This window comes from Grampus griseus, assembly GCF_964374135.1.
Source record: "Grampus griseus genome assembly, chromosome: 4".
NCBI classification, from domain to species: Eukaryota; Metazoa; Chordata; class Mammalia; order Artiodactyla; family Delphinidae; genus Grampus; species Grampus griseus.
The window spans coordinates 140,688,617-140,712,887 of NC_138997.1; the positions used below are offsets into that span (position 1 = coordinate 140,688,617).

Genomic DNA, 24,271 nt, shown 5'->3' on the forward strand with positions numbered 1-24,271 from the left:
CCACATGCCGCGGAGCGGCTGGGCCCGTGAGCCATGGCCGCTGAGCCTGCGCGTCCGGAGCCTGTGCTCCGCAACGGGAGAGGCCACAACAGTGAGAGGCCCGCGTACCGCAAAAAACAGGTCTAATGCAGCGTACCCAGGCCCCTCGCTGAGATGAATGACCCGTCACTGGACAGCGAACACTGGGGCAGAGGACCACCTTTGAGGATTGCTCGTAGGACACTGAGGCAAGCTGAGAGCACGCAGACAGTGACTTTCCTGTCATCTAAGGTGGGCTGGAGGAATGACCTCACCTCCGACTCAGGGCGGTTGCTTCACTCTGCCAATGGAAGAGGCCCCTCATTATCTGGAACACAGCCAGCCAATGACCACCCCATCCCCAGGGAGAGAAGAATGGGAGCAAAGGAGGCACCACCCACTCACCTGGTCCTCAACCGCTGAAAGGTGGTTCCAGGTGCGTAATATGTCACCTTGATGTCCCCAAGTCACACACAGGCCACGCCTCCCGCTATCAGACCTGGCCTCCCGTATATTGACACAGGTGTTCTGCAGGGCCCAAGATGCCACCTTATCCTCGCCGCTCTGGCCAAGCTCTGCTCCCCTGTATCCTATGTCAGTGACAGACTGGCTAGCGGCGGGGCCAGCTCCTCGGGGCTCTGCCGTCTGCATCTCCATTAGCCCTCGGGTGGGCTGTGCATCCGCGGCGGCCTTCCTGCTCCCGGCCAGTGTGGCCACATATGCCTGCCTGGGTCTCAGTGTGACTCGCTCCCGTCCCGCTGGCAGTGGTATTTCTAACACCAGGAACCTGGCCAACACCCCCGCCCCCGCCCCAAGAGAAGCCTTGCGTGCGCTCCACAGAGTTGCCCACCACCTGCAGACAGGAGGTCTCCAGCTGATGCAGCCCGCTCTTCCAGAGCCACCTTCCACTGCGGCTCATGTTCTCACCCTCCACCCTGGGCTCCTGCTGCGCCTCCCCTGCTTCTCTCCCTGCTGAACTCCTATTTAAACAGCACGACCCAGCTCAAAAACCCATACCCGCAAACCCCACCGCCAACCGCCTGAAAGGCAGCTGCTCTTTCTCCTGTGGTTCCAGAACTCCCCAGTCCCACACTCAGAGTTACCTGTGGACACGTCTGTGTCCCTGGCTGGAGTGAATGTCCTGAGAGCAGCGTCACATCCCATCTGGTCCTGTTTCGGGCACCGGGCATAGAGCTGCACTCAGCAGGAGCACAGACGCTCCTTGACCCGGATATTCAGGTCCTTGGCCTAAAAGCAACTTTTTAAAAAAACACTATGTTTGGGACTTCCCTGGCGGTCCAGCGGTTCAGACTCTGTGCTCCCAAGGCAGGGGCACGAACTCCATCCCTGGTCGGGGAACTAAGATCCCGCGTGCTGCACAGTGCAGCCAAAAATTAAATACATAAATGAAATGAAATACACGTTTCTTTCATGAAAGAAGGTTCTTGTCAAAGAAATAAAACACTTGCCCCACCTTGATCCCTCTTACATCCCTCCCTACTTGGCAAGCTAAATGCCTTGTCAGCAAAATGCCTCCGTTCATCCGAAAGTCCTTCCGTCTGCCCACAAACCGAGCTGGTCAAGACGCAGAGGCCGAGTTGGAACAGCGAGTTTATTAAGAATACACAAATGAGGCACGCCCGAGGGCGCCAGTCTGCGGGCTACACCGTGTAGAACTGTAGAAAAATCCATTAGTAAAGCAGAAAATTCAAGTAAGGCTACTACAAAATCCGGGCAAATGGACTGAAAACGAATATTTCCAATGCAAGTTTCTTCTGATAAAACTTTTTACTTTATGAATTAAATACATTGCGAAACACAGTGAAAATATATTTACAGTTATTTAAAATGGACACTGCCAACATATTTAATTAAAAAAATCTTTCCTGTTTCTTGCCTGCTTCTTTCAAAGAGAATTTTAAATATGACTTTAGTTTTTAAAAAATACAATAAGGAAATAATTACATTCTTAATATGAAAACAAACATTTTACAACTTATAGCCATGGTCAATTAATGCTGAATCTCTATAATTTAAAAGCTGATGCTAAAGTTTAAAGTTAGTATTTCCTTTCTCGTTAAAAAAATCAAATACAAAGATTATCTTATTAAAAACACCTTTGGTCCCTAAGAATTATGATCTGATGATCCCATCTCGAAAATGTTTTCCGTGGCAACTAACAGCAATATCTGGTAATACTTGTATGCTGTCAAGCTGGGCTTTTCTGGAAGGACGTAAGTGAATTATTTCACAAAAGATGGGCAAGAGGGTGCATGTGAGGCCACCAATTCCCTGGGCGTGAAGCTCCCTCACCTTCACGAATGACACGCTATCCCGCTATGGCTCGGGGGTCACTGAGGGGCTTTCTGTGATGCTGCACCGTGTGCGTGGGGGGGGCATGAAAATGTTAGTTTTATTTATTTTTAGTTTATTTCACAGTATCAACCCAGCCCATCGTGGGGATAAGAAGACAGTAATGACAACAAGAACAATAAAATTACCCTCTTTAAAACTATGCCACAGTCTGAAATTACTTAAGGAACTTAATTTAGAAAGAAAAGAGGAAGGCCATAGTTTAACACTGAGGTGTTGCCGTGACCTTCACGTGAGCCGCGGTGGAGACGGGCAGGCCCCCTGCTCCTGGAAAAGGCATCCCCTGGGCTGTGCGGGGGCCGGGCTGGGATGCAGCCGCCGCAGACGCCTGATTGCTCTGGTGGGAGAGGTCCTGCCCGAGCGCCCACCCCCGTGCCCAGCCCGGGAAGGTTCCTGTCGCAGGACGTGGTGAATAACCAGAGAACGCTGCCTGGTGAAGTAGGTCCGTAGGCAAAATTTACGTGCTGATAGAGTTACTCTTCTGGAAAGAATAAATGGGACCGCCAACCAAGGAGTTCTGCCCACGACCATCGGGCCTACCCCAGCTGCAAAGCTGTCCCCTTGGAAACCTGTACACAGATTCCAAACTGTTGCCACGATTAACAGGAATCTGAAACTCCTCCCTGGGGGCGGTCTTCAGGGCCCAAGACACACAGTTTTTGAGACACTTTTCAAAGGTGGCACATTCCAACCTATCAGAGTCATCTTGGGTTTTCAGAAGGAACCCAAAATGACTCAGGGACCAGCAAGATGAATAAGGTGGACGGTCAAGCTGGACAACCCCAAGGTGTCTGAACCGAGGGGCCACGACTAGTTCTACACATGTGGCCAAGAGAAGCTGGGAGCATCCCCAGACCCACTGGGTCCCCACAGAGGACCGTCCCGGGGCCGGGCGGGAGGGCTGCTGGCTCCCCGGCCCTGGCCGACCGTCTGCGGCCTCTGGGCAGGGGGTGGTCACCTGCACCTGAGCCCACGTCAGGGGTGACCCAGCGCGTCCTCTCACCATCAATGTATCTCTGTGCAAAAGGCTCGTGAGTGAATGAAAAACATTATAAAAATATAAAAATGGAGAGGACTTTGAAGGTGATGACCCCTCACCAAAGCCAGAAGCAGACGCCTGAGGCTGACGATGGCCTCTGTCCTAAGGGAAGGGCCCCGTGGCCCGCAGAGGGTGGCGGCCTCACGCCAGCCCCCGGTCTGGCCACCACACGTGTCTCATTTCAGTTAGGATCCTGTTACAGTTTGGCCAGCACTCTATGACCATGACTGTCTGTCAGAGGAATGGGGACATTTCTCAAGAATCCACTTCTCCGAGGGGATGGTGACCTGCACCCCGGAGCGAGGGCCAAGGCCGGGCCACCCCCGCAGCCTGGCTCTGTCACCGCTGTCTCTGGCTGCCCTGAGATAAGGGGGGGCAATGAGATCACTGCCAGGGTGCTGGCAGGATGTCCACGGTGTGTCTAGTATGTACAGATATAAATTAAAAATTATATTTATTGAACATATACAAATAAATAACTTATTTTGAAGCAAACGCTTTAAACTAACTTTCTGATCAAATCTAAAGACATCGAGGGGACACCTCAAGGGCATCAAAGGAGCCCGGCGCTGGCGGCCTCGGCTTCCGCGGGGCCGCTTTAAATGGCTCCGGGGGACGTAACGGGACTGAATCCACCACCCTCTTTAACAGGCTTTTGGTTGTGAAAGTGAATTTAAAAACCTGGCGTTTTTAAACACAGAATATGTACACCAGGAGCCTTAAGGCCAGGGTGCAAATCCCGGCTCTGGGACCAGTTGGCTGTGTCCTTGGGCGTGACCCACAGCGATGGTCGAGGTGACATTTGCGGTGACCTCTGCTAACGGCCCGCCCACCTGTGCCCACCTGCTCCCGGGCTAAGGTCACGTCTTCCCTCCTGAGCAACCATCAAATCTGGCTGCTGTCGTGGGCCAAGCTGGCTGCCAACCAGGATAGCCTGAGAGCCTTATCTGGGGAACATTCATTCGACCGGAAGGCAGCCAAGACCCCACTTTTCCCCTTTACAGAAAGTTAGCTTCCTACGATGCCAGCTTCCTACGCTGATGGGAGAACACGGGGAGAGGGGCTCCTCCTCCCCAGCAGGGCCGGGAAGGTGGGCCTGAGGCTTGGGGAGGCCCCTCGCTCCCCGCTTCCTACTTGGATTTCCCGGGGTCAGGGTTGGGGGGCCCAACGTGCTACGTGCAGGTGAGGCCGCCAGCAGGCAGCCCACGGACCTGGCAGACGGCTTCGCAACAAATGCAGGTTTCAGGTGGACTCCAGCTAACCAGCCTGCGTGTCCTGCTGCAGAACTTTCTTAGCCGCTGAGACCGCACTCTGGCTCTGGTCAGTGAAACCAAACGGGCCCGTGCTGGCCTCGAGGGCCACTCCAACCCTGACTGGCAAGGCCCGGAGGCCGTGGGCGCCCCGGGATGTGCTCGCAGGCGCACGGTTTTCTTGCTTCCTGCTCCTGTATCTGATGAGAAGCAGAGGACGGCAGGCCTCCACCAACTGCAGGCAGAAGGAGCCCATCCCGCGTGTGATTTGGGACCATCGGTCAGTCTGCCGAGGGCTCCGGGGTGAGAGATAGATTTTCCAGGCAGTGGCCGCACAAGGAGAATTCCTGAGAGGTCCCTCTGCAGACAGAGGAGAGCCGGCCTGGTTCTCGGACCCACATTACCTCTACCTGGGAACTGGCCTGTCCCCTTCACGCCTTAGTGTCTGAAGGCTTCGAGAAACATCCCTCTGGAGGCAAACGGGGAAACTCAGAGAGGCCCTACCTGGCGGCCGCGCCCTGAGGGAAACAGTAAACCAAGTCCCCTGGTGGGTCACAGGGGCGGGGGTGGGAGAGGAGCTCTCGGGGGTCCTTCTTCTGCCCTAAAGCTGTGCAGTTCCCAGAACCTGCTGCCTTTCAAAGGGCGTACGCGCCCCTCGGGAATGCGTGTGACCATCACCCCGAGGCCGACCAGGTGTCTGAGGGCCACCCGCTTGCTCTGAAGGGGTAGAAGGGGTTTGGACGCTGGGAAAAGCCGGGAAGGACACATAGGCGTGAAATATCGAAAACACTGCTGCCTTTCAAAAGCCGTACAAATAACACAACATGACACAGAACCTCTGAAAAACCCTTGCAGCTGTAAGCGTGGCACAGGAGAAAAAGAGAAAAGTTTTTAAAGTTTAAAGAAGCGTGGCAGCTTTTCATATCCTGGCGACAGAAGCAACTGTCCAGAAAATTTTTTAAAAAAAGGTAAAAAACGCTTCACAGCACAATTCTGCCGCGCCATTACCCCTAGTGACGAGGGGGCCGGGCGTGTGGGGAGAGGGGGGCGGAGACCCGGGGTGCGAGTTCCTGCTGTTCACGCTGCAGCGACATCCCTGGATCCTCCTGGCCGAGGCGCGGGCAGCCCGAGGCCCACGCCTCACAATCACACCCCCGCCGGGGGCACGGAGCACGTCCAGGGCCTGCTGGCCATTCATCTTCAGTCTGGGCTGGGAGTGCTGAGACTGGTGAAAGCAATCGTTTACCTGGGTGGGAAGATGCAGTTTCTCCATCCGCCAGGGGAGGCTCTCACAATACCTTCCGGCCCTTTTCTGACTTTAAACAAATGAAGTTGGAAGCCAAAGTGTTACAAGTAAATCTCTTTAAAGGGAACCATTATACAGTAGAGAGGATACAGCGGGCAGGCCCGGGTCCTGGCACCCAGGTCCTGGGTCCTGGTCCGGCCGCAAACCCCGAGTCCTGCTGCTGGAGCGCCCGGGCCAGCTCCCTGCGGCCACGCGATGGGACGACGCTGTGCGAGCTGGGCATCCGCGAGCTCTATGTCCCGTTCTTCAGCTCCCACTCCTGCCAAGCGAGGCAAGAGGAAGCGTGTACAGATCAAAAGGGCACATGCGGGGCTGGGACACGTCAGGCTGCATCCCATCCACACCTGTGCCCCAGAGGGTGAGGGCTCAGCTGCCGTGCAAACAGCGCCGAGGTTCCCCGGCAACAGGCTGAGGATCACCACACGGCCCAAACCGAGATGGGCCTGAGTCCCACTAAGGACTCTGGGCACATCTAGAGAACGTGCGCGTGGCGTGGCGGTCCCCACACGGGGCCAGGCGCCAAGCAGGGCTCTCCCGCCTGCCCTGGGGGCACCGAGCGCGGCAGTGCTGGTCTGATGCAAGCGCCTGACTCGCACTATAAACCCAGGGGGTCATTAACTGGGCCGTGAGTACACTGCACACCTTCTCATATTGTATCAAATTAGGAATTTCATCCCTTTTTTTTAGCATCGAACTACAAGCTTGCTTCATTAATGGTTAAAAGCATGGCGTCAGCCAACGTGGCAGAAACAAAACCAAAACTGAGCCGCCTGCACCTCGTGAGCACGTGCAGGCGCTGGTCCTACAGAGGCGTGGACGGCCTCGTGGCCTCTCCCACTGCCCCACCCCCAATTCCGGGCTCCCCAGAGAGGATGCTCAGCTGCTCTGCGCAAAGGTGATGCTCCGGGTGGCAGGGAGCCTCCCTCCACCGCCGCCAGCCTCTGGGGCGGCGCCGGCTTGGAGAGAAGTCGTGTGTACGTGCCTGCACACGCTGCCAAAGCCTCACACGCGCGATTACGCGTGTGATCGTGTGACCAAGCACAGGTCACGCTGGCCACCAAGCAGGGCGCTCCACGGACACGCCCAGCCAGGGGGACATGGGGAGGACCCAAGGCCGCCGTGTGTTTCACTGAAAAGGCTGCACGAAGGCGGGTGTCCCGTGCTCGGGATGGCCCAGTCCTGGTACGCCGGGACCTGGGGCACATGTGTCAGCTCTGAAAGCACTGCAGCCACCACGCCCCGGCTCCCAGAACGTCCCTCGGCACCCGGAGCTCCCAGGCTGCGGGGAGAATGCTGGGCCTGGAGCTGGACGTCGGGGCCCTTCAGCCCCCTTCTCGGCTGGGAAACCCCGTGACAGGTGACTTGAAACGCTCTGAGTTTCAGGAGCGCGCTCTCTCACACTCCAGAGCGTCCCTCATCGGGAATGGGAAATTATTCCAGGAATACAGCCTGGGGTAACGGTTTCCGAGCCCAGGACGCGTCAGACTCAGAAAGGTCCTCAGAAAAAAGGCCAGGGTGCAAGAGGAGGCCACGTGTGGGATGCAACTACAGGTGGACGGACGCTCCCAGAGGCAAGAGGCCAGGCCACCACCCCGCCCTCCAGCCGTGGGTCCCCTGCCACTATTCTCAGGAATCCTGGGAAACCCCTGCTCGATCCCACGCCTTCAGGGAGGATGTGGTCCAGTCTGAACGGCCAGCTGTGCGTCTGAACCGGCCAAAACCACACGTTTTATATTTACTGTGAAAAGGGGGCAGGAAGTGCAGAGTACTGAGCCTCTGGACAGTGAGAGCAGGCATGGAAAATGTAGCCCTTTCAGAGGCTGGACTGACAGAACTGGAAACTGATTTCTTTGACAGTAGAGAAATAAATGAACTATTTTTACTGCGTTTCCCTTCTGCCAATAATTAGGGGGACTTTACGGGACAGCTCTATTCTAAACATCTCTCAGGCAAAACATACTCCTCTGCAAACGAAGAACACTGGACGCACGCCAAGGAGAAGGAACAAATGATGCGCAGTAATTCTTCTTTTCCCCGAATTTATGGACGCACAGGCTCAGTCAAACGCACACGCTACGAAGACAGGTATTCCAGGATGCTGTTTCTAACCCCCATCGGCAGGGACCCTCCGTGAACACAGCAGCCAGAGGTTAACACGCACATTCACATCTGACACCACATCCGTGTCAGAAAACAACAGGTTTCTAGCCAGTTTGGAACGGGTTCAAAGCTGCCAAAGCACGGAGGCAATGACAGCGAGAGAGGGTCCCAGGGACGGCGAGGGGGGACGTCTGGCCTCCACGTTCATCACAACAAATTAAACACATCTGGATGCGTTAGCCCGACGGGACCAAGCAGGAGTTTTTCATACCACACACTTTCAGTTAAGCCGGCAGGAGCTGTTTGCTTTGATAAACTATAGTTTTTAAAAATTCTCTGAGATTTTAAAGCTTAGCATCAAAACTCGTTAGTGGCCAATCCCATCAGAAGACTGGAAGGTACTACAGAAGGGCCCCTCGGGTACAGGCTACAGGCTACGGCGGGGCTGGGGAGCAGAGGGTATGGAGAAGAGTCTGCCTCGACTTTTGATTTTTTAAAGGATCCCAGCGGTCACTGGCCAATCTCTACGTCACCAATGAAAGAACAGGTCAGGAGAAGCCAGGACACAGAACCATGCGCTGGTTTTCCTGAAAGCAGATGGTCCAGGCCTAGAGACAAGTTCTGGCCTTTTTTGCCTTTGAAAAGGAGGATTCCTGTAGGAGGGTCTGACTTTAGGAAAAACTGGGTAGATACTCATGAAATGGCATCTAATATAGAAGCTGCAGAACTGGAACAGGAGGCCACACTGAGCTCCTGCACCCCACCCACAAAGTCTGAGGCTGGAGTGCCTCCACCACCCCTTGCCATCCCGCCCCGGGATGCCCGCTCCCCAGCAGTGCTGGCGTCCCCCACCTGCCCCGGGATGCCCGCTCCCCGGCAGTGCCGGCGTCCCCCACCCGCCCCGGGATGCCCACTCCCCGGCAGTGCCGGCGTCCCCCACCCGCCCCGGGATGCCCGCTCCCCAGCAGTGCCGGCGTCCCCCACCCGCCCCGGGATGCCCGTTCCCCAGCAGTGCCGGCGTCCCCCCACAAGCAGGTCGGGCAGGATCTCACCTTGGCCTTCCGAAGCACGTGTCCCCGGCAGGGGGAGCTGGCGGGGGCCGGCTGGCTCTTCCTCAGGACGGCCGCACTGTTCACAGGCACTGGGCCCTCGGCATCACTGGTCTCACAGCTGGACATGGGCGAGTTCTCCAGAGTCCGGTGCCTAAAAACTGGAGACTGTTAATGGAAAGAGAAGACGTTGGGTGAGGTATGGTTTCCACGTCATCAGTATTTTCCCCTAGGAAAATGGCTTAAAGAATAAAACAAGTTCTGGAAATAGGCAAAAACAATAACAACAGTAATAGGACCACCTCACAGAGCCCCGCTCTAAAAGCACCCTTAAAACATGCATTTTACAGCTGGAGAGACGGAGGCGCTGAAGGGCACTCTGCCCCGCACTCGGCGCGGGCTCTCCCGGCCCTGCGGGGGCGGCCTCTCCCGTGAAGGCCTGTAAGGCCTGTAATCAGAAAGGCCTGTAATCAGAAAGGCGGCCTTTCTGATTTCAGGGAGCTCCTAGGCTACGGCAGCAGGGGCAGAAACCACCAGTGACCAGGACGGGGGAGCACCAGGGGCAGAAACCACCGGTGACCGGGACGGGGGAGCACAAGCTCCCGGATCCACTGCCTCGGGGCGGGGCTCCCTGCAGCGACCGAGGATTCCCGACTGTTTACAGCACGTCTCCGCATGTCAAAGCAAGACTTAAGATGGAACGAAGAGAATCTGCAGTCGCCAAGTCTCCACGTGAGATGACAAGCTGCTCTTTGGGGAAAAAGTCGACAATCTGCTGTACTTCCCCCCCCAGAGGAGGTCTCCGCAGACTGACCTCTCCCTGCTCTGGCTGTGTTAATGTGTGACTTAAATACCGGTTAGGTGACACGCAACGTCATTTGAGGAGAACGGTGTCTTAATGGTCATTCAAATGGGCTGCTTAGAACCCCTCTGGGGGCGACTGACCGCGGGTCCCCAGCAGCCAGCTTTCTGCACGTGCTCGCTCACTTGGAAATGCCTCCAAAGGCCACGCCGGCCGGGCTGTGGGTGCCGCGGCCGGTGGGAAGGAGAGAACCACGCCGCCCACCCCCGGGGGGGCTAAGCTGGGCTCCGAGGAGGGCGGCCCACGGCGCTCCCCTAGGACAGCTAATGAGCTGCTGGCCCAAGGAAGTGGTCAGGGTGGGGAGAAGGCAGAGCGTGGCACGAGGCCCGAGGAGGGGCCCTGCGAAGGGAGCAGCGGCCCCGTGGCCTGACGGCAGGCGCTTTATCAAGCCAGGCCCGTACCCTCAAGAGCACAGGGCAAGAGGAAGGAGAGCTGACGAAAGGGGGCGAGGGGGAGACCCTCAGGGGGGCAGAGAGAGCCCCGGAGAATGCAGGGTCACCCCAGACACAGAGAGCGCTGAGCGGTGCCCGGAGACGTCCAGACCTGGGGAGGTGAGGGCGGAGGTCACGTCAGGGGAGGCAGCTCCCGGGCAGCCGGACCGCAGCAGGTGGGTGAGTGGACACCTGGGCACAGGACAGCGTCTGCAGGGGACGTGGGGCTGGGCAGAATCTGTTTTGTAAGATGGGACACACTACAGACTGTCGATGCTTTGAAGGCAGCGAGGAGGGGGAGAGGTGAAGATACAGCAGGAGGGCGTGGCAGATGCCTCAGGGGTCAGCAGGGGGCGCATCTGGGGCCACATCTCCATCCAATGGGACCAAGGACGGCGATGCCAGCGAATCCTCAGGCCCCTCCTGGGAGGTCAAGAGGCTTTCCTGCCTCCAGTCTGCCTCCGACACGGGTCCCCGGGGGCCCTTGGGACAGACCCCTGCCCCGCATGGGCCAGCACTCACAGCCCTGCCACCACTCTTCAGGTAGAACCGGCCACCTTAGTACACCCTCGGTCCCCGGTTCGGCCGGACGCTGAAAAGCCCCTGCTGGACTGCTCCCCCTGGCACCTTTCAGTGCCTGATGTGAGTGTCTTTCCCGGGCCTAGCGGTCCTCCCTTGCTACAATATGAGCTCCACAGAAAGAGAGATTCTCATCCACGAGGTCCACTGCTGCGCCTCGAACCGTTTCCGGCACACAGATGGGGCACAGCCACATGTATCTAATCTGTTGAATGAGTGACTACATATCAACGAGCTGGTGAACACACGAGTGGATGGACACTTTCGCAGGCCGGGCACCATGCCCAGAGCTTTCGCACACACGAGCCCACGCAGGACGCGACAGCACCACCCACATTTCATAGATGGAAAATCGAGGCCTGCGGAAGGGAAGTCGTCTCGAGCCCTGGCCTCTCTGCTCACAGAGCCTGCTTTCCTCAGCTCCCTGCTGTGCTGTGCCCCAAAGGACGGGCGGCTCGGTTGGTGTCATGGTTTTGGGGGTGGAAGCCCGCACTCTGCCCCTGGCTGTGCCAAGAGGTCTGGGGGTGGAGGGGGGATCCTCTGAGAGTGAGGGGCGGTCGCTGGAGAGGGGCCGGCGACTGGAGAAGTTTGGAGATGGTCTCTGCAGACAATGGGAGCATGAGGTGACCACTGCCTGGGGGGGGCGGTGAGGGTGGGCGACAGGACCTCAGTGGTGCCACATACCCGTAACCCAGAAACCTTGCCCGTGGGTCCCCCCAAGCCCCAGGACGCGGGAGGAGCTGGCCCCGGGCTGTGCTCTTAGGCAGAAGCCTCTGGCTCCTCATGGGGAAAACAGAAGCCATCACGTCTGACTCAACGGAACAGCTCGTGGAGAAGAGCAAGTTCTCCAATGACAGTGGGCAGCAAATCACTCGAGGTGCTAATTCGTGTCTAATTCGTTCGTTCTGTTAGATTCCGAGGTTACAGACGGTTTCACTCATTTCCGTGTCCCCAGCACCTGGCATCATTCTCAGGACAGACATGCTAGACAAGTTGTAAAACTCTGCCACACTGAACAAAGGTTTCTGTCTAATGCACTGGCATCAGATGAGGACGTGGCTCCAAAGAGATCAGAAGAACTGTACTCATTACACTCAGATTTTGCGCAAGGGGGGAAAGAAAAGAGACTCGGTGTTTCCACCACCTTTGAAAAAGTTCAGTGAAAGACATACGAAAATTCCACGTCCATGAACTTAAAACACAGCCAAGAAGAGTGTTTGAAATGGACATGGGAGCTGCGTCTCTGCGGTGCCGATGCTGGGGACGACGGAGGAGCAGTGACCTGAGGAAGCGACCCCCATCTCTCCCGGGGAGCGGCAGGCATTACCTGTGGACTCGACGTCCCCGGCCGGGGCTCGATGGCCAGCCCCAGGGTGACCCCGCCGGCCAGGGCTTTCTTGAGGCTCTCCTTGACCTCTGTCAGCTCCAGCTCCAGGTTGACGCGCTCCGTCTCCCTCTGCTTGCATTCCTCCTCCAGCTTCTTCAGCTTCTCTTCCAGGATCACCTGGGTCTTCCTGCCTAAAATCCCAGAGAAACACGACTGCTCCAGCCGAAGGCAAAGGTTTCAAGATAACAGAGGACGGCCATGCGGTGGCCCTGAAAGGAGCTCCGCACAATCTGGAGGTTGAGCTCCCCTGCCTCGGGTCCTTCCCACAAAACTCGAATCCAGCTCTTCCTGAAAGGAGGAGGGTCCCTTCCTAACTGTTCTCTTTTGCTGCAGCTGGAAGAATACGGACCAGGAAGCATGGGACCTTGACTCTCACAAATGCCAGGAGTTTGGGGTCTGGGCCCAATACACTCATTTCACTTTTATTTTTTTTTTTGCGGTACGCGGGCCTCTCACTGTTGTGGCCTCTCCCGTTGCGGAGCACAGGCTCCGGACGCGCAGGCCCAGCGGCCATGGCTCACGGGCCCAGCCGCTCCGCGGCATGTGGGATCTTCCCGGACCGGGGCACGAACCCGTGTCCCCTGCATCGGCAGGCGGACTCTCAACCACTGCGCCACCAGGGAAGCCCCTCATTTCATTAAAAAAAATTTTTTTTAACATCTTTATTGGAGTATTATTGCTTTACAATGGTGTGTTAGTTTCTGCTTTATAACAAAGTGAATCAGCTATACGTATACATATGTCCCCATAACTCTTCCCTCTTGCGTCTCCCTCCCTCCCACCCTCCCCATCCCGCCCCTCTAGGTGGTCACAAAGCACCGAGCTGATCTCCCTGTGCTATGCGGCTGCTTCCCACTAGCTATCTATTTTACATTTGGTAGTGTATATATGTCCATGCCACCCTCTCGCTTCGTCCCAGCTTACCCTTCTCTCTACCCGTGTCCTCAAGTCCATCCTCTACCTCTGCGTCTTTATTCCTGTCCTGTCCCTAGGTTCTTCAGAACCATTTTTTTTTTTTTAGATTCCATATTTATGTGTTAGCATGCAGTATTTGTTTTTCTCTTTCTGACTTACTTCACTCTGTATGACAGTCTCTAGGTCCATCCACCTCACTACAGATAACTCAGTTTCATTTCTTTTTTATGGCTGAGTAATATTCCATTGTATATATGAATACACTCATTTTAAAATGAGGAACTTGGCCTAGGTGGCTTCCAAAGGTGCCGCTGACTTGGAAAGTCCGCAGGTGTTGCTCTGCTCCGAGCTGCCCTGCTTGGCCCTATGGTCAGAATACAGCACAGCCTGCATCTCCAGAGCACATTCGCTCTACTCATCTTATTGGAAACGTGTGACGGTGGCACAGGAAGGCCGGCAATTTGCCCACCGGACAGATAAGGAAAGCGACCCCAAGGGTTAACTGACTTATGAGCACGGCCCTGGCCGACCGCCTGGTAGCGTGTGACAATCTCTTTTTCAAGGCCCAAAGCTGATCTCATCTTTCTGCATCTTCACTGTCCTACAAACTGGAAACGGTGGGAAGAAATTCTCCTCCTGTCCTGCTGACCTGGAGGCTCCCGTCCAGTTCTCTGACGGAGCCTCTGATCCCCCGGGGGCGGGGCCTCATGGGAGATGCCACCTCCTGGCCCTCCTACAGGCTGTCTCGAACAGGCTCAGCCCACACCCAGCCTCGCATTCTTTAAACTCTGAAAGCACTTTCTTTCTTAAAAACCATATAGGCACGAAGTCAGGAAAGGCTGAACCTGACACCTAACTGCTGTAACACGCCAACTCCTCCGGCACAGAAGCCGCTGGAAAGCAGGTTCTTCCTCTCGGGATCATCCTGGTCTCTACATTCCTCCTCCTTACCCCCCGAGGCCGGAAACTGAAACCTAGAGAGTCGGCCTTGCCCCAGGATCCGACTCAGTCTTGAGCTGAGGAGACATACATTTCAGCAGCCCCAGCGCCGGAGCCAGGAACCACACGGCCAGCTCCTGCCAAGGAGGACAGACGGGCTGATCCAGAGACACGGCTGTGGTTCTCACCCGCGTCTCCCTCTTCTTTCCTCTCTGGGGTTGTGCCCCCTCCCCGGGTCCCTTCCACGAATCCAGCACGGTCTGGCCCTCACCAGTCCCTCCTCAGGGAACGGAGGGCTCCTTCTACCCACGCACAGACCTCTCAGCTGGGCTTCTGAGTGTGACCCGTCCTCCTGCTGAGACACCGCCCCTCACACACAGTGACGTAACTCCTGCGCCCGGAAGCTCGTGCTCCCAACGAGCTCTGCCGTCAGCCCCCGAGGCTGGGACAGCTCCCCGGCACCTACCCAGCCTCAGCCAGCGAGCTGAGGTCCAGGCCCGGCCTCCTGCTGCCTGGTCCATTATTCCACATTGTGGCACCTGCCCTGGGCTTACCACCAAGGCTTCCGAACTGCAGGAAGCACTGCATGGAACGACACGGTCTGACTAAGAGGAGAGCCTCGCGAGGTTCAGAGCCCGAGGGCGCAAGAGGATAAGCCTAGGCTCTGGCGCCAGCAGAAGCAGGCCCCTCGTACCGGTGTTCACTTCGATGGCGGCCCGCAGGCCCTTCCTCTCCTTCCGCAGCTGGGCCAGCCTGTCCCGCAGGCCTTCCCGCCTCTTCAGCAGCTCCTCCTCTTTGGCCTGCAGCCGCTTGGCATCCGCTTCCACCCGGTTCTTGCCATATTTGTACTGGTCAGCATCTTGAAAAGAAAAAGCATCAACAGGAAATTAGGTTTAACCAAGTAGATGACAGGGTAATTCATAAAGCCTGCTTAATCAGCCTACTCAGTGAAATAAAGTCAAAGCTAGTCACTTTGCTAATTCAACAAGAAAGTCAGCAGGACAGGTTTGAACCAAACAGAAAAGTGACCATTTCAGATTATCCAATATTCTTTGAAACAAATTTTTTTTTTTTTTTTTTGCGGTACGCAGGCCTCTCACTGTTGTGGCCTCTCCCGTTGTGGAGCACAGGCTCCGGACGCGCAGGCTCAGCGGCCATGGCTCACGGGCCCAGCCGCTCCGCGGCACGTGGGATCTTCCCGGACCGGGGCACGAACCCGTGTCCCCTGCATCGGCAGGCGGACTCTCAACCACTGCCCCTTTGAAATAAATTTTTAAAAGGAAAATAGAATGTTAGGAAATTCCTTTAACGCCTCCCTTTGGGGCATGCAACATATAATCTTCAGCAAGGTCGAGAGTGAACAAAACATTCTGTAATCTGAAAAGAGAGGGTCTACCAACATCAGAAATAATCTCTTGATGTGTGTAGTTCTCTGTAGTTTTCAAAACACTTCCATTACACTGTCACGTCTGATCCTTACAACTGTGCCGTCCAACTCTTTTGCTGACCTGACGGCGCTATCCCCACCTCCAGTGGGGCGGGTACCTGGCATGGACGGAGCACACAATAAACATCCGCTGAGTGAGTGACTGAGCAAATCAGAAAATGGAGGGGCACCCAGAGCCGCGTCTGGAGCCCGACCGCCCAGGTGGGAACCCCAGCTTGCCACTTGAGCTGTGTGACCTTCAACAAGGCACTTCATCTCTCCGTGTCTCAGTTTCCTCATCTGTGCAATGGGGTAATAAGAGCAGGTACTTCACAGGGTTGTTATGACGATTAAAGTAACACTTATACAGAACTCTGAGCAAGCACAGAATGGGCACTATGCAAATGCTCATTAAATAAAGTGAGTGGATAAATGAATGAAGAGGAAACCAGCCTCAAGGAAAATTTAGGGACTTGGCCAACGTAACACTACTAGTTAACAGTGCGTTAAAATCCGACCCAATGCTCTTGTCCTCGAATTATTCTGGCCTTTCAATAGCAATAAGGGCTCACGATTCTGCAGCTTCTGTGGCCTCCCAACGGCCTCTGACAGCGAACGGCTCAAACCTGATGACGACCCAAGGCCTCCTGCACCTCCTGCACCTGTGAGCTCACATTCCATGGTATATACCATGCTGGTTTATTTGCATGTCTAACTCCCTTATTAGACTAGAAACGACTTCTAGGGAGAAGCCATGGAGGGCGGTGTAATGGTTAATAATAAAGGCAGTTGACCAGGGAAGAGACCATGATTGTGGACAAGCAATTAATCCCCCAAAGGCTCAGCTTCACCCTCTATAAAGCAGAAGTGCTAAGGCCTAACTTGTGGGGTTAAAAAAAAAATTCGGTACATGTACTAAAACCCACCTAACAGAATCATGTGGTACCCGGGCCGTGGTGGACACTCCCTGGCAGCTCTCATCCCCTGCAGTGATAACGGAGCCCCCGGAACCCTGTCCACTCCGCCAGACATTGGTGAGCCACTTCTAACGATTTCTAGCACCTGTCCTAAACACCGAATTCGCCGATTCTTACAACGCAAACCATCGTGACTGCATGGAAACTGCGTTTATGAAGGCAGGTACAAGGTCATCACTCCCCGCTCCATCTTCCCCTCTCTAAAAACCAACCAACCCCACACACAGAATGATATTAAAAGGATCGCAGCAGGAGGGTGACCAAATCAACAACTTGAAACAAAAGCAGTGCTCTTAGTGGCTTGGGTAACCACATGTTCTATAAACAGAGCACAGTCCAAACTCTGTCCACTCACTTCTGATCTAAGATGTTTCCCCGACAAACCTGTATGCAATCACTTACCACCTTCCACATCATTTGGTCCCCATGCAATAAATCCCGTCCAGGCTATAATGCAACTGCCTGAACTCAGCAGAAAACCCAGAGCACAGTGATTTTTCCCTTTTTTCGTCATCAGATGTCACCAAAGTTAATAAAAATTCCCTACAGAAGCCCTCATAAAATACAGGAATGCATCATCTAAGAAATAAAATAAGCACAGGTGCTGAGAGAGAGGGGGATGTTATGCAGACAGAGATCTCCTGCGGTTCAGGTCTCACATAAGAGAGCTTTTCAGACACGTTACTCCCCCCACCTGCCCCTCCCCAGGTGGACAACACTCAAATTTTAAGTGAACAGAAATACACCCAACTGCACGAGCGAAATGAGATTTGCCAGAAAAACAAGGTGAAAAAAGCAGCACAGTAAACGGATGAGGAGGAGGGTTTGGCCCAACTGGCTGCCCAACTGGCTGTGTGTCCGAGGAGAAGGGAAGCGCAGGTGAGCTGTGTCAAGAAAGCAAGACCAAAAGACAACCATCAGGATGTGAGAAAATATTTGCAAACGAAGCAACTGACAAAGGACTAATCTCCAAAATTTACAAGCAGCTCATGCAGCTCGATATCAAAAAAAACAACCAACCAAATACAAAAATGGGCAGAAGACCTAAATAGACATTTCTCCAAAGAAGATATACAGATGCCAACAAACACATGAAAAGATGCCCAACATCTCTAATCATTAGAGAAATGCAGATCAAAACTACAGTGAGGTGTCACCTCACACCTGTCAGAATGGCCATCATCAAAAAATCTACAAAAGATAAATGCTGGAGAGGGTGTGGAGAGAAGGGAACCCTCTTGCACTGTTGGTGGGAATGTGAATTGATACAGCCACTGTGGAGAACAGTATGGAGGTTCCTTATAAAACTAAAAACAGAACTACCATACGACCCAGCAATTCCACTACTGGGCATATACCCTGAGAAAACCATAATTCAAAAAGAGTCATGTACCACAATGTTCATTGCAGCTCTATTTGTAATAGCCAGGACATGGAAGCAACCTAAGTGTCCATCATCGGATGAATGGATAAAGGAGATGTGGCACATATATACAATGGAATATTACTCAGCCATAAAAGAAACGAAATTGAGGTATTTGTAGTGAGGTGGATGGACCTAGAGTCTGTCATACAGAGTGAAGTAAGTCAGAAAGAGAAAAACAAATACCGTATGCTAACACATATATATGGAATCTAAGAAAGAAAAAAAAGAAGGTCATGAAGAACCTAGGGGCAAGACGGGAATAAAGACACAGACCTACTAGAGAATGGACTTCAGGATATGGGGAGGGGGAAGGGTAAGCTGGGACGAAGTGAGAGAGTGGCATGGACATATATACACTACCAAACGTAAAATAGATAGCTAGTGGGAAGCAGCCGCACGGCACAGGGAGATCAGCTCGGTGCTTTGTGACCACCTAGAGGGGTCGGATAGGGAGGGTGGGAGGGAGGGAGATGCAAGAGGGAAGAGATATGGGAACATATGTATACGTATAGCTGATTCACTTTGTTATACAGCAGAAACTAACACACCACTGTAAAGAACTTATACTCCAATAAAAATGTAAAAAAAAAAAAGAAAGCACAGGCTTCCTCGGGGCAGAAGCAGGAGCCCCGGGGCTCGTCCATGCGTGAGGCTAAGGACACAGCCACCTCTCACCAGCCCTGTGTGCTGACTCTGAAATCCAATCGCCGTGCACACAGGGAGCTCAGCAGTTAGGTGACCTGTCACCTGGTGTAGGGTTACTACCTGGAGGGAGCCTGGTCCACCAGGTACGCTGAACCAGGTTCAGAAAGTGTTGACACAGCTTCCCAGGTGTTCACATCAAACTCGGCTGGAGGCTAACTCCCATCTTCCTCTCCTGGAAACCGTCCCCGACAGGCCCACACCCGCTGAGGAGCTTCTGAGCCTGGGAAGAGTCTGTGCTGAGGCCCGTAGCCTGCGTCTGCGTGGGGGACCCGGCCGCTGCTCTGTCTTATCTTTGCAGTTCCCTCAGCAAGCAGAGGGCTGGAATGAACAGACACTGCCGGGCTGGCTGGCTGAAGAGGAATCCACCCCACACAGCCAGGGCTGAAGCAAATGCAAACACATGCGCTAACAGCACCCCTAGCGTCATGTATCTGCACATCGGGAAGGAAGCTGGGCGCGCTGATGGGCTGCCTTTCACTGGAGTCTCGCCGCTCCCCTGCCCGGTCCAGCCCCCGCCAGGTCTGGAACCTGAAAACCTGGTCCTCACGCTGGTTCTGTCATTTGCCAGCGGTGAGACCTCGGGGAAGCCACGCCATCTCTCTGAGCTTATGTCTACATCTGCCCAATGGGGTAGATTACGGCACCGCCCTGATCAAGTGGCCAGGAGAATGACACGGGAGGAGAGAAATCACAGCTGGGACAAGAATTCCTTACAGACCCTGACAGTCTCCCGTGCTCTGAGGTACACGAGTTACCCCAACTATTTCAGCCACAGAAACGTCTACACCTCTAACACACAGAGGCTGGCTTCAGAGAGTCTATGCGACTCAACCCAAGTCACTCACTCACTCAGCAGATCAGGGACACAAGCCGAGGTGTCCTGACCCACCGTCCAGGGCCACTCACAGCAGCACTGCCAGCCGCGCCCGCAAGCTGCCAACTGCACAGTTAAGCCAGCTTTGTCTTTCCTTGTATATGCAACAGTTACAAAATAAAAGCTGGGTTAAAGATCGTGGTCATTCCTCCATCCAGCAAACGAGGAGGGATGCGGATGCAAACGGTGCCACCTCTCCAGCTGGCCCCCAACCTGGCGTTCTCCACCTGGTCAGGTGAGGGGGGAAGGTGGCTAGACGGCCCCAACTCTGCACACTGCACCCAAAGCTAGAACGTGGGAAATCGAAGGATCAACTTACTTGAAGGCGTTCGCTTCACGCCAGCCGCTGAATCAGCTTTTTTTTGCTGACTGCTCAGAGCCTTGCCTTTTCCTGTAACCCCGTTGGATGCCACGGGGGGCGGCTTTTTACCCTTCAACTGTTGAAATAAACAAATGAGAGAATTAAAAACAAACAGACAAAAACCTTGGGGTTTTTGCAGTAAATTGTTTCAGTCCCTAGCTCTTCAAGTAGAACGTAGCATAGGCAGAAAAAAATGCGGGTAGTAGAAAACCAATCTGGTTTCCCAACGCTGCACTGTCGTGACTTTCCCAGAGCAGCTAAGAAGGTTCTAGCACCGAGGTTCAAAACAAACGAGGTACACTAGGATGTCTTCAGCTGGAACGCACCAAAAGTCACCTATTTCGACTAGGAGATCACACACGCCGACCAAGACACTGGCACAGACAGTGGGTATCTGAGAGCATTTGGTTGACATTTACTAAGAGTCTGTGTTTCCAAAGATAAACAGCTTTAATTTCGGTGGAACGCTCTTCGGGGAAGTAGCATGACCGTGCACTTAAGAGTTCAACTTCCAGGGTTTCTATACTGATGTCCTAATTGGATAAATAACTACCTGTTGATTCACTGACAGGGTCTGAGCAAGGAAGCGAAAGAGGCAAAATACAGAAACAGCAGGAACTACACTTTAACGAACCACAGGCTTTTAAAAAATTCAACATGCCCTCACTTCTCTGGTGGCTGCAGCCGACCCGTGGTGCATTTTGCTTAAGTGATGCACGTGTACCTTGGCTGGGTCCTAAGTCCAGCCGAACGGCAAAGGCTGACTGTACACGTCCAAGCCCGAGCCTCTCTGCCGCACCACGTTTCTTACTGTTGTGGGCCTGGGTTTTGGAAGCTTCAAGTTCCCGCTCCGTCATAGGAGACGCTGAGCACGTCATTAACGTCTTCTGAGCCTCCGTGGGCTCATTTAAAAATATAAAGATACTGATGTCTCCCACACGGTTCCTCAGAAGGTTAACTGACACAGCACACACACCTACAGCACGCATACGGTAGGTGTGTAGGGAGTGTGAGCTCTCGCCATTAAACAGTAGGGCCCCCGTTCAAACGGCCAAATGAGGACACGACAGCTAAAGGCAAACGCCTTGCAAATGTGTTTCCTACTTAAAATAAAAATGAACAAAATACAAACATACGTGAACCACGTATCGAATGACTGATTCCAAACTCATCTGGGACAATCCAAATGTACAAGACAGTATATTTTGTCCCATAATTTTTACCCAAGGGAACTCTAATACCAATAAAAAGACAGATAAATACATCGCCAGAGACACATTCACTTAGTGGGGGAAGCACGTGACCTACCAGACTTTTCAGTAAATACTCAAAAAAACTAGAAGCCAATGGCTCCCATGTCTGACCATACATCGGCCTGGGCCCCTCAGATTCAGTGAATGAGAATCTCTAACAGTTGTTATAAATAACAAACAAACAAAAATCTTCTCACGTGACTTTGATGAAATGAGTTGGTTTCGAAGAACTGCTATAATTCTCTGAAATTCGAGAATCTTACTTGGCATTCATCATTTTCTTAAGCTTACTCCAAAAATGGAAGGAAAAGAAAATAACTAAAAATGTGCCCCTCTGCTTTATGTTTGTAGAATATTCTTCCATGTGGCGCTTAGATCTTTACTCAAAGCATAAGAAAATCTTAGGTTGACATGCATGAAAACACAAAATTATATTTACACTGAAAGGTTACCGTTTTTGCCACCAGTACGAGGTGTGAGATGGACGATAGTTCAATATCAAGGTTACTGACCATTCAGTTATAATCCAAAATCCTTATTATCGACTTGGTTTTAGGGAGTACACTTTTAGGGAGTACGTTATGGGAAAATACTGTAGTTCTCGGAATCATCCTATTTAATGTTTAAAGATCGAACAGCAATTGCCACGTGAAGCCCATTCCTCACTTACGTGTTATGGAAACACAGGAAAGGAACTTGCAGCTCAAAAATCTTCTGAAAACGTTTACTGTCCCACTGTCCCTGTCCTCTTTAACATCTTTGCCTTTAATTGCCGTAATTCACAAAATTCACTGGGGAACTTCCCAAGAATGGAAAGAGAGCCAGGCACAGGCAAAGAAATACAGAACGTAAACCGTGAGCTGGTTAGGTGTACAGTAAGTCCCCTACGTACGAATGAGTTCTGTCCCAAGAGCACATTCGTAAGTCCAATTTGTTTGTAAAGTTAGCCTGGGTACCCAACTAACACAATCGGCTAAAAATACTGTACTGTAATAGGTTTACAATACTTGTATAGGTTTATATAGTAGGTTAGTAATACTTGTACAGGTTTATATAATAGGTTTATAATCACACAAATAACACATAAGAAACAAACACAAAAAATAAAGAACGCATTTTTCATCTTACAGTACAGTACCTTGAAAAGTACAGTAGCCCAGTACAACAGCTGGCATACAGGGGCATGTTCACATCTTTGAAAAGTTCACAACTCGAAGGTTCGTATGTAGGGGACTTACTGTATTTAATCTGTTCCTGGGTGGCCAAACGTTGTGTATTTGCAGATTCTATTCTAGTTGAGGGAAAAAACTGCGCTTTACCCTTGATGGGGTTCACTGCCCACAAGCTGGTGAACAGACTCTCACTGCAAAGCCCTGAGGGAGGACAGTGACTTAAGGCGATTCTAGAAGACAGAATGAGATGCTGTACCTGTGAGCTGAGCCCGAGAGATGCCCTCCCCAGAGAAGAGGTGTTAGTGACAGACGGGGAGGCCGGCGGGCCAGAAGAGGCAGGGTGTTTGTAGTGGTTACAGGACAGCTTGTCAGGAGATGGCCTAGCGGCCTTCCTGTCAGCAGGAGGGTACCGAGCAAAGATTTTCGGAGACGGCAAGTTATCGTACAGGACCGCGTTATCATAGAGCGCCTCTTCTCCCAGGCCTCGGCCACGGGGAGCGGGAAAGCCACCGTCGGGTCCCCACTGTAACACACACAGCTTGTCGTTAGAGCCTCGGCCACAGGAAGCAAAGCACATTGAGATGTTATTAGCAAGCACCCCCCAAAAACGTGCACGTACCCCCAATAAAACACACACACTCAACTAGGTGGACTGATTCCGAAGAACTTTTCTACCTTTGGGGACTGAAGGATTCTTTTTTCCTTAAATCGTTCCCAGGGCCATTGGCTTATGATAATTTTTTTTGTTTTCTTTGTTAAAGCAGGCTATATATATATATATATATATATATATATATATATATATATATATATATATATTTGACATTTCTTTAAAGAACTGGATTTCGGAAGTCCTCCTGACCCAGAAAGCTGAAGCAATGTGATGTGACGAAAGGAATGCTGGACTGGGGTCTGTCCGGAGACTGGGGGCTCTGATCCTACTGAGAAAACACGTTAAGGTCCCAGCAAAGCACTTTACCTTTTTTTTTTTTTAAATACTGACAGATATTATTATCTGTATTTTATTACTATTATTATTTTTTTGGCTGCGTTGGGTCTTAGTTGTGGCACGCAGGCTTTTCATTGAAGCGCGTAGGCTTCTCTCTAGTTGCGGCACACGGGCTCTCTAGTTGTGAGGTGTGGGCTCAGTAGTTGCAGCGCGCGGGCTTAGTTGCCCCGTGGCACGTGGGACCTTAGTTCCCCGACCAGGGATCCAACCCGCATCCCCTGTATTGGAAGGTGGATTCTCAACCACTGGACCGCCAGGGAAGTCCCCAAAGCACCCTATCTTATTTCACAGTAAAAATGACTCACATAATTCTCATAGCAATCTTATGAAGTAGGGGGAAACTGAGGCAGAGAGGTCCCACAGCTCTAAGAGGGAGAGCTGGAGTAGAGCTGTGCTCATAACTACACACTGCTTGGGGTCTGAACCTCAGGCTCCTCCAGGATAGGATGAGGGGCTCGATGCCAGAATGCCTCTGGACCCTTCCAAGCCTGCTATGTGGGCATCGGGGATTTAAGTTCTAAGGGTGACTGTCAGCGTCACCCCTGTTCCACACTTGGTTATGCCTGAAGAAAGTGCAGTAACCAAAAACACAGGCTGTTAAAAGAGAGAAATCGAATAGTCATAGAAAATAGGATGTTTCAAACTATAAATGCTAGAATGGCATTACTTTGGTGGAAAACCTTTTTACAAAGGATTAAAATAGCTACAAGCCACCTTAGAACATGAACATTAAAGTATAAATTAAAACCGAAACTTACAACCACAGCCAGATTCTTTTAAGTTTTAAAGGAATTGCTTTCATTTTTTTTAAAAAAAAGAG

General features: G+C 52.8%; 1 protein-coding gene across 2 annotated transcripts in view; it reads right to left on the minus strand.

Annotated features, from left to right (window-relative positions):
* Positions 1 to 5,714: 5,714 nt before the first annotated feature.
* Positions 5,715 to 24,271, minus strand: part of AFAP1 (actin filament associated protein 1) — a 149,217-nt gene continuing 130,660 nt past the window's right edge. For both annotated transcript variants that reach the window (XM_082653935.1, XM_082653936.1), the window contains 5 exons: positions 19,976 to 20,093; positions 14,943 to 15,107; positions 12,335 to 12,525; positions 9,139 to 9,303; positions 5,715 to 6,245 (listed from right to left, as the gene is read on the minus strand). In XM_082653935.1, coding sequence (XP_082510061.1) covers positions 6,219 to 6,245; positions 9,139 to 9,303; positions 12,335 to 12,525; positions 14,943 to 15,107; positions 19,976 to 20,093 — 666 coding nt within the window. In that variant the 3' untranslated portion in view covers positions 5,715 to 6,218. The remainder of the gene's footprint in view (positions 6,246 to 9,138; positions 9,304 to 12,334; positions 12,526 to 14,942; positions 15,108 to 19,975; positions 20,094 to 24,271) is intronic.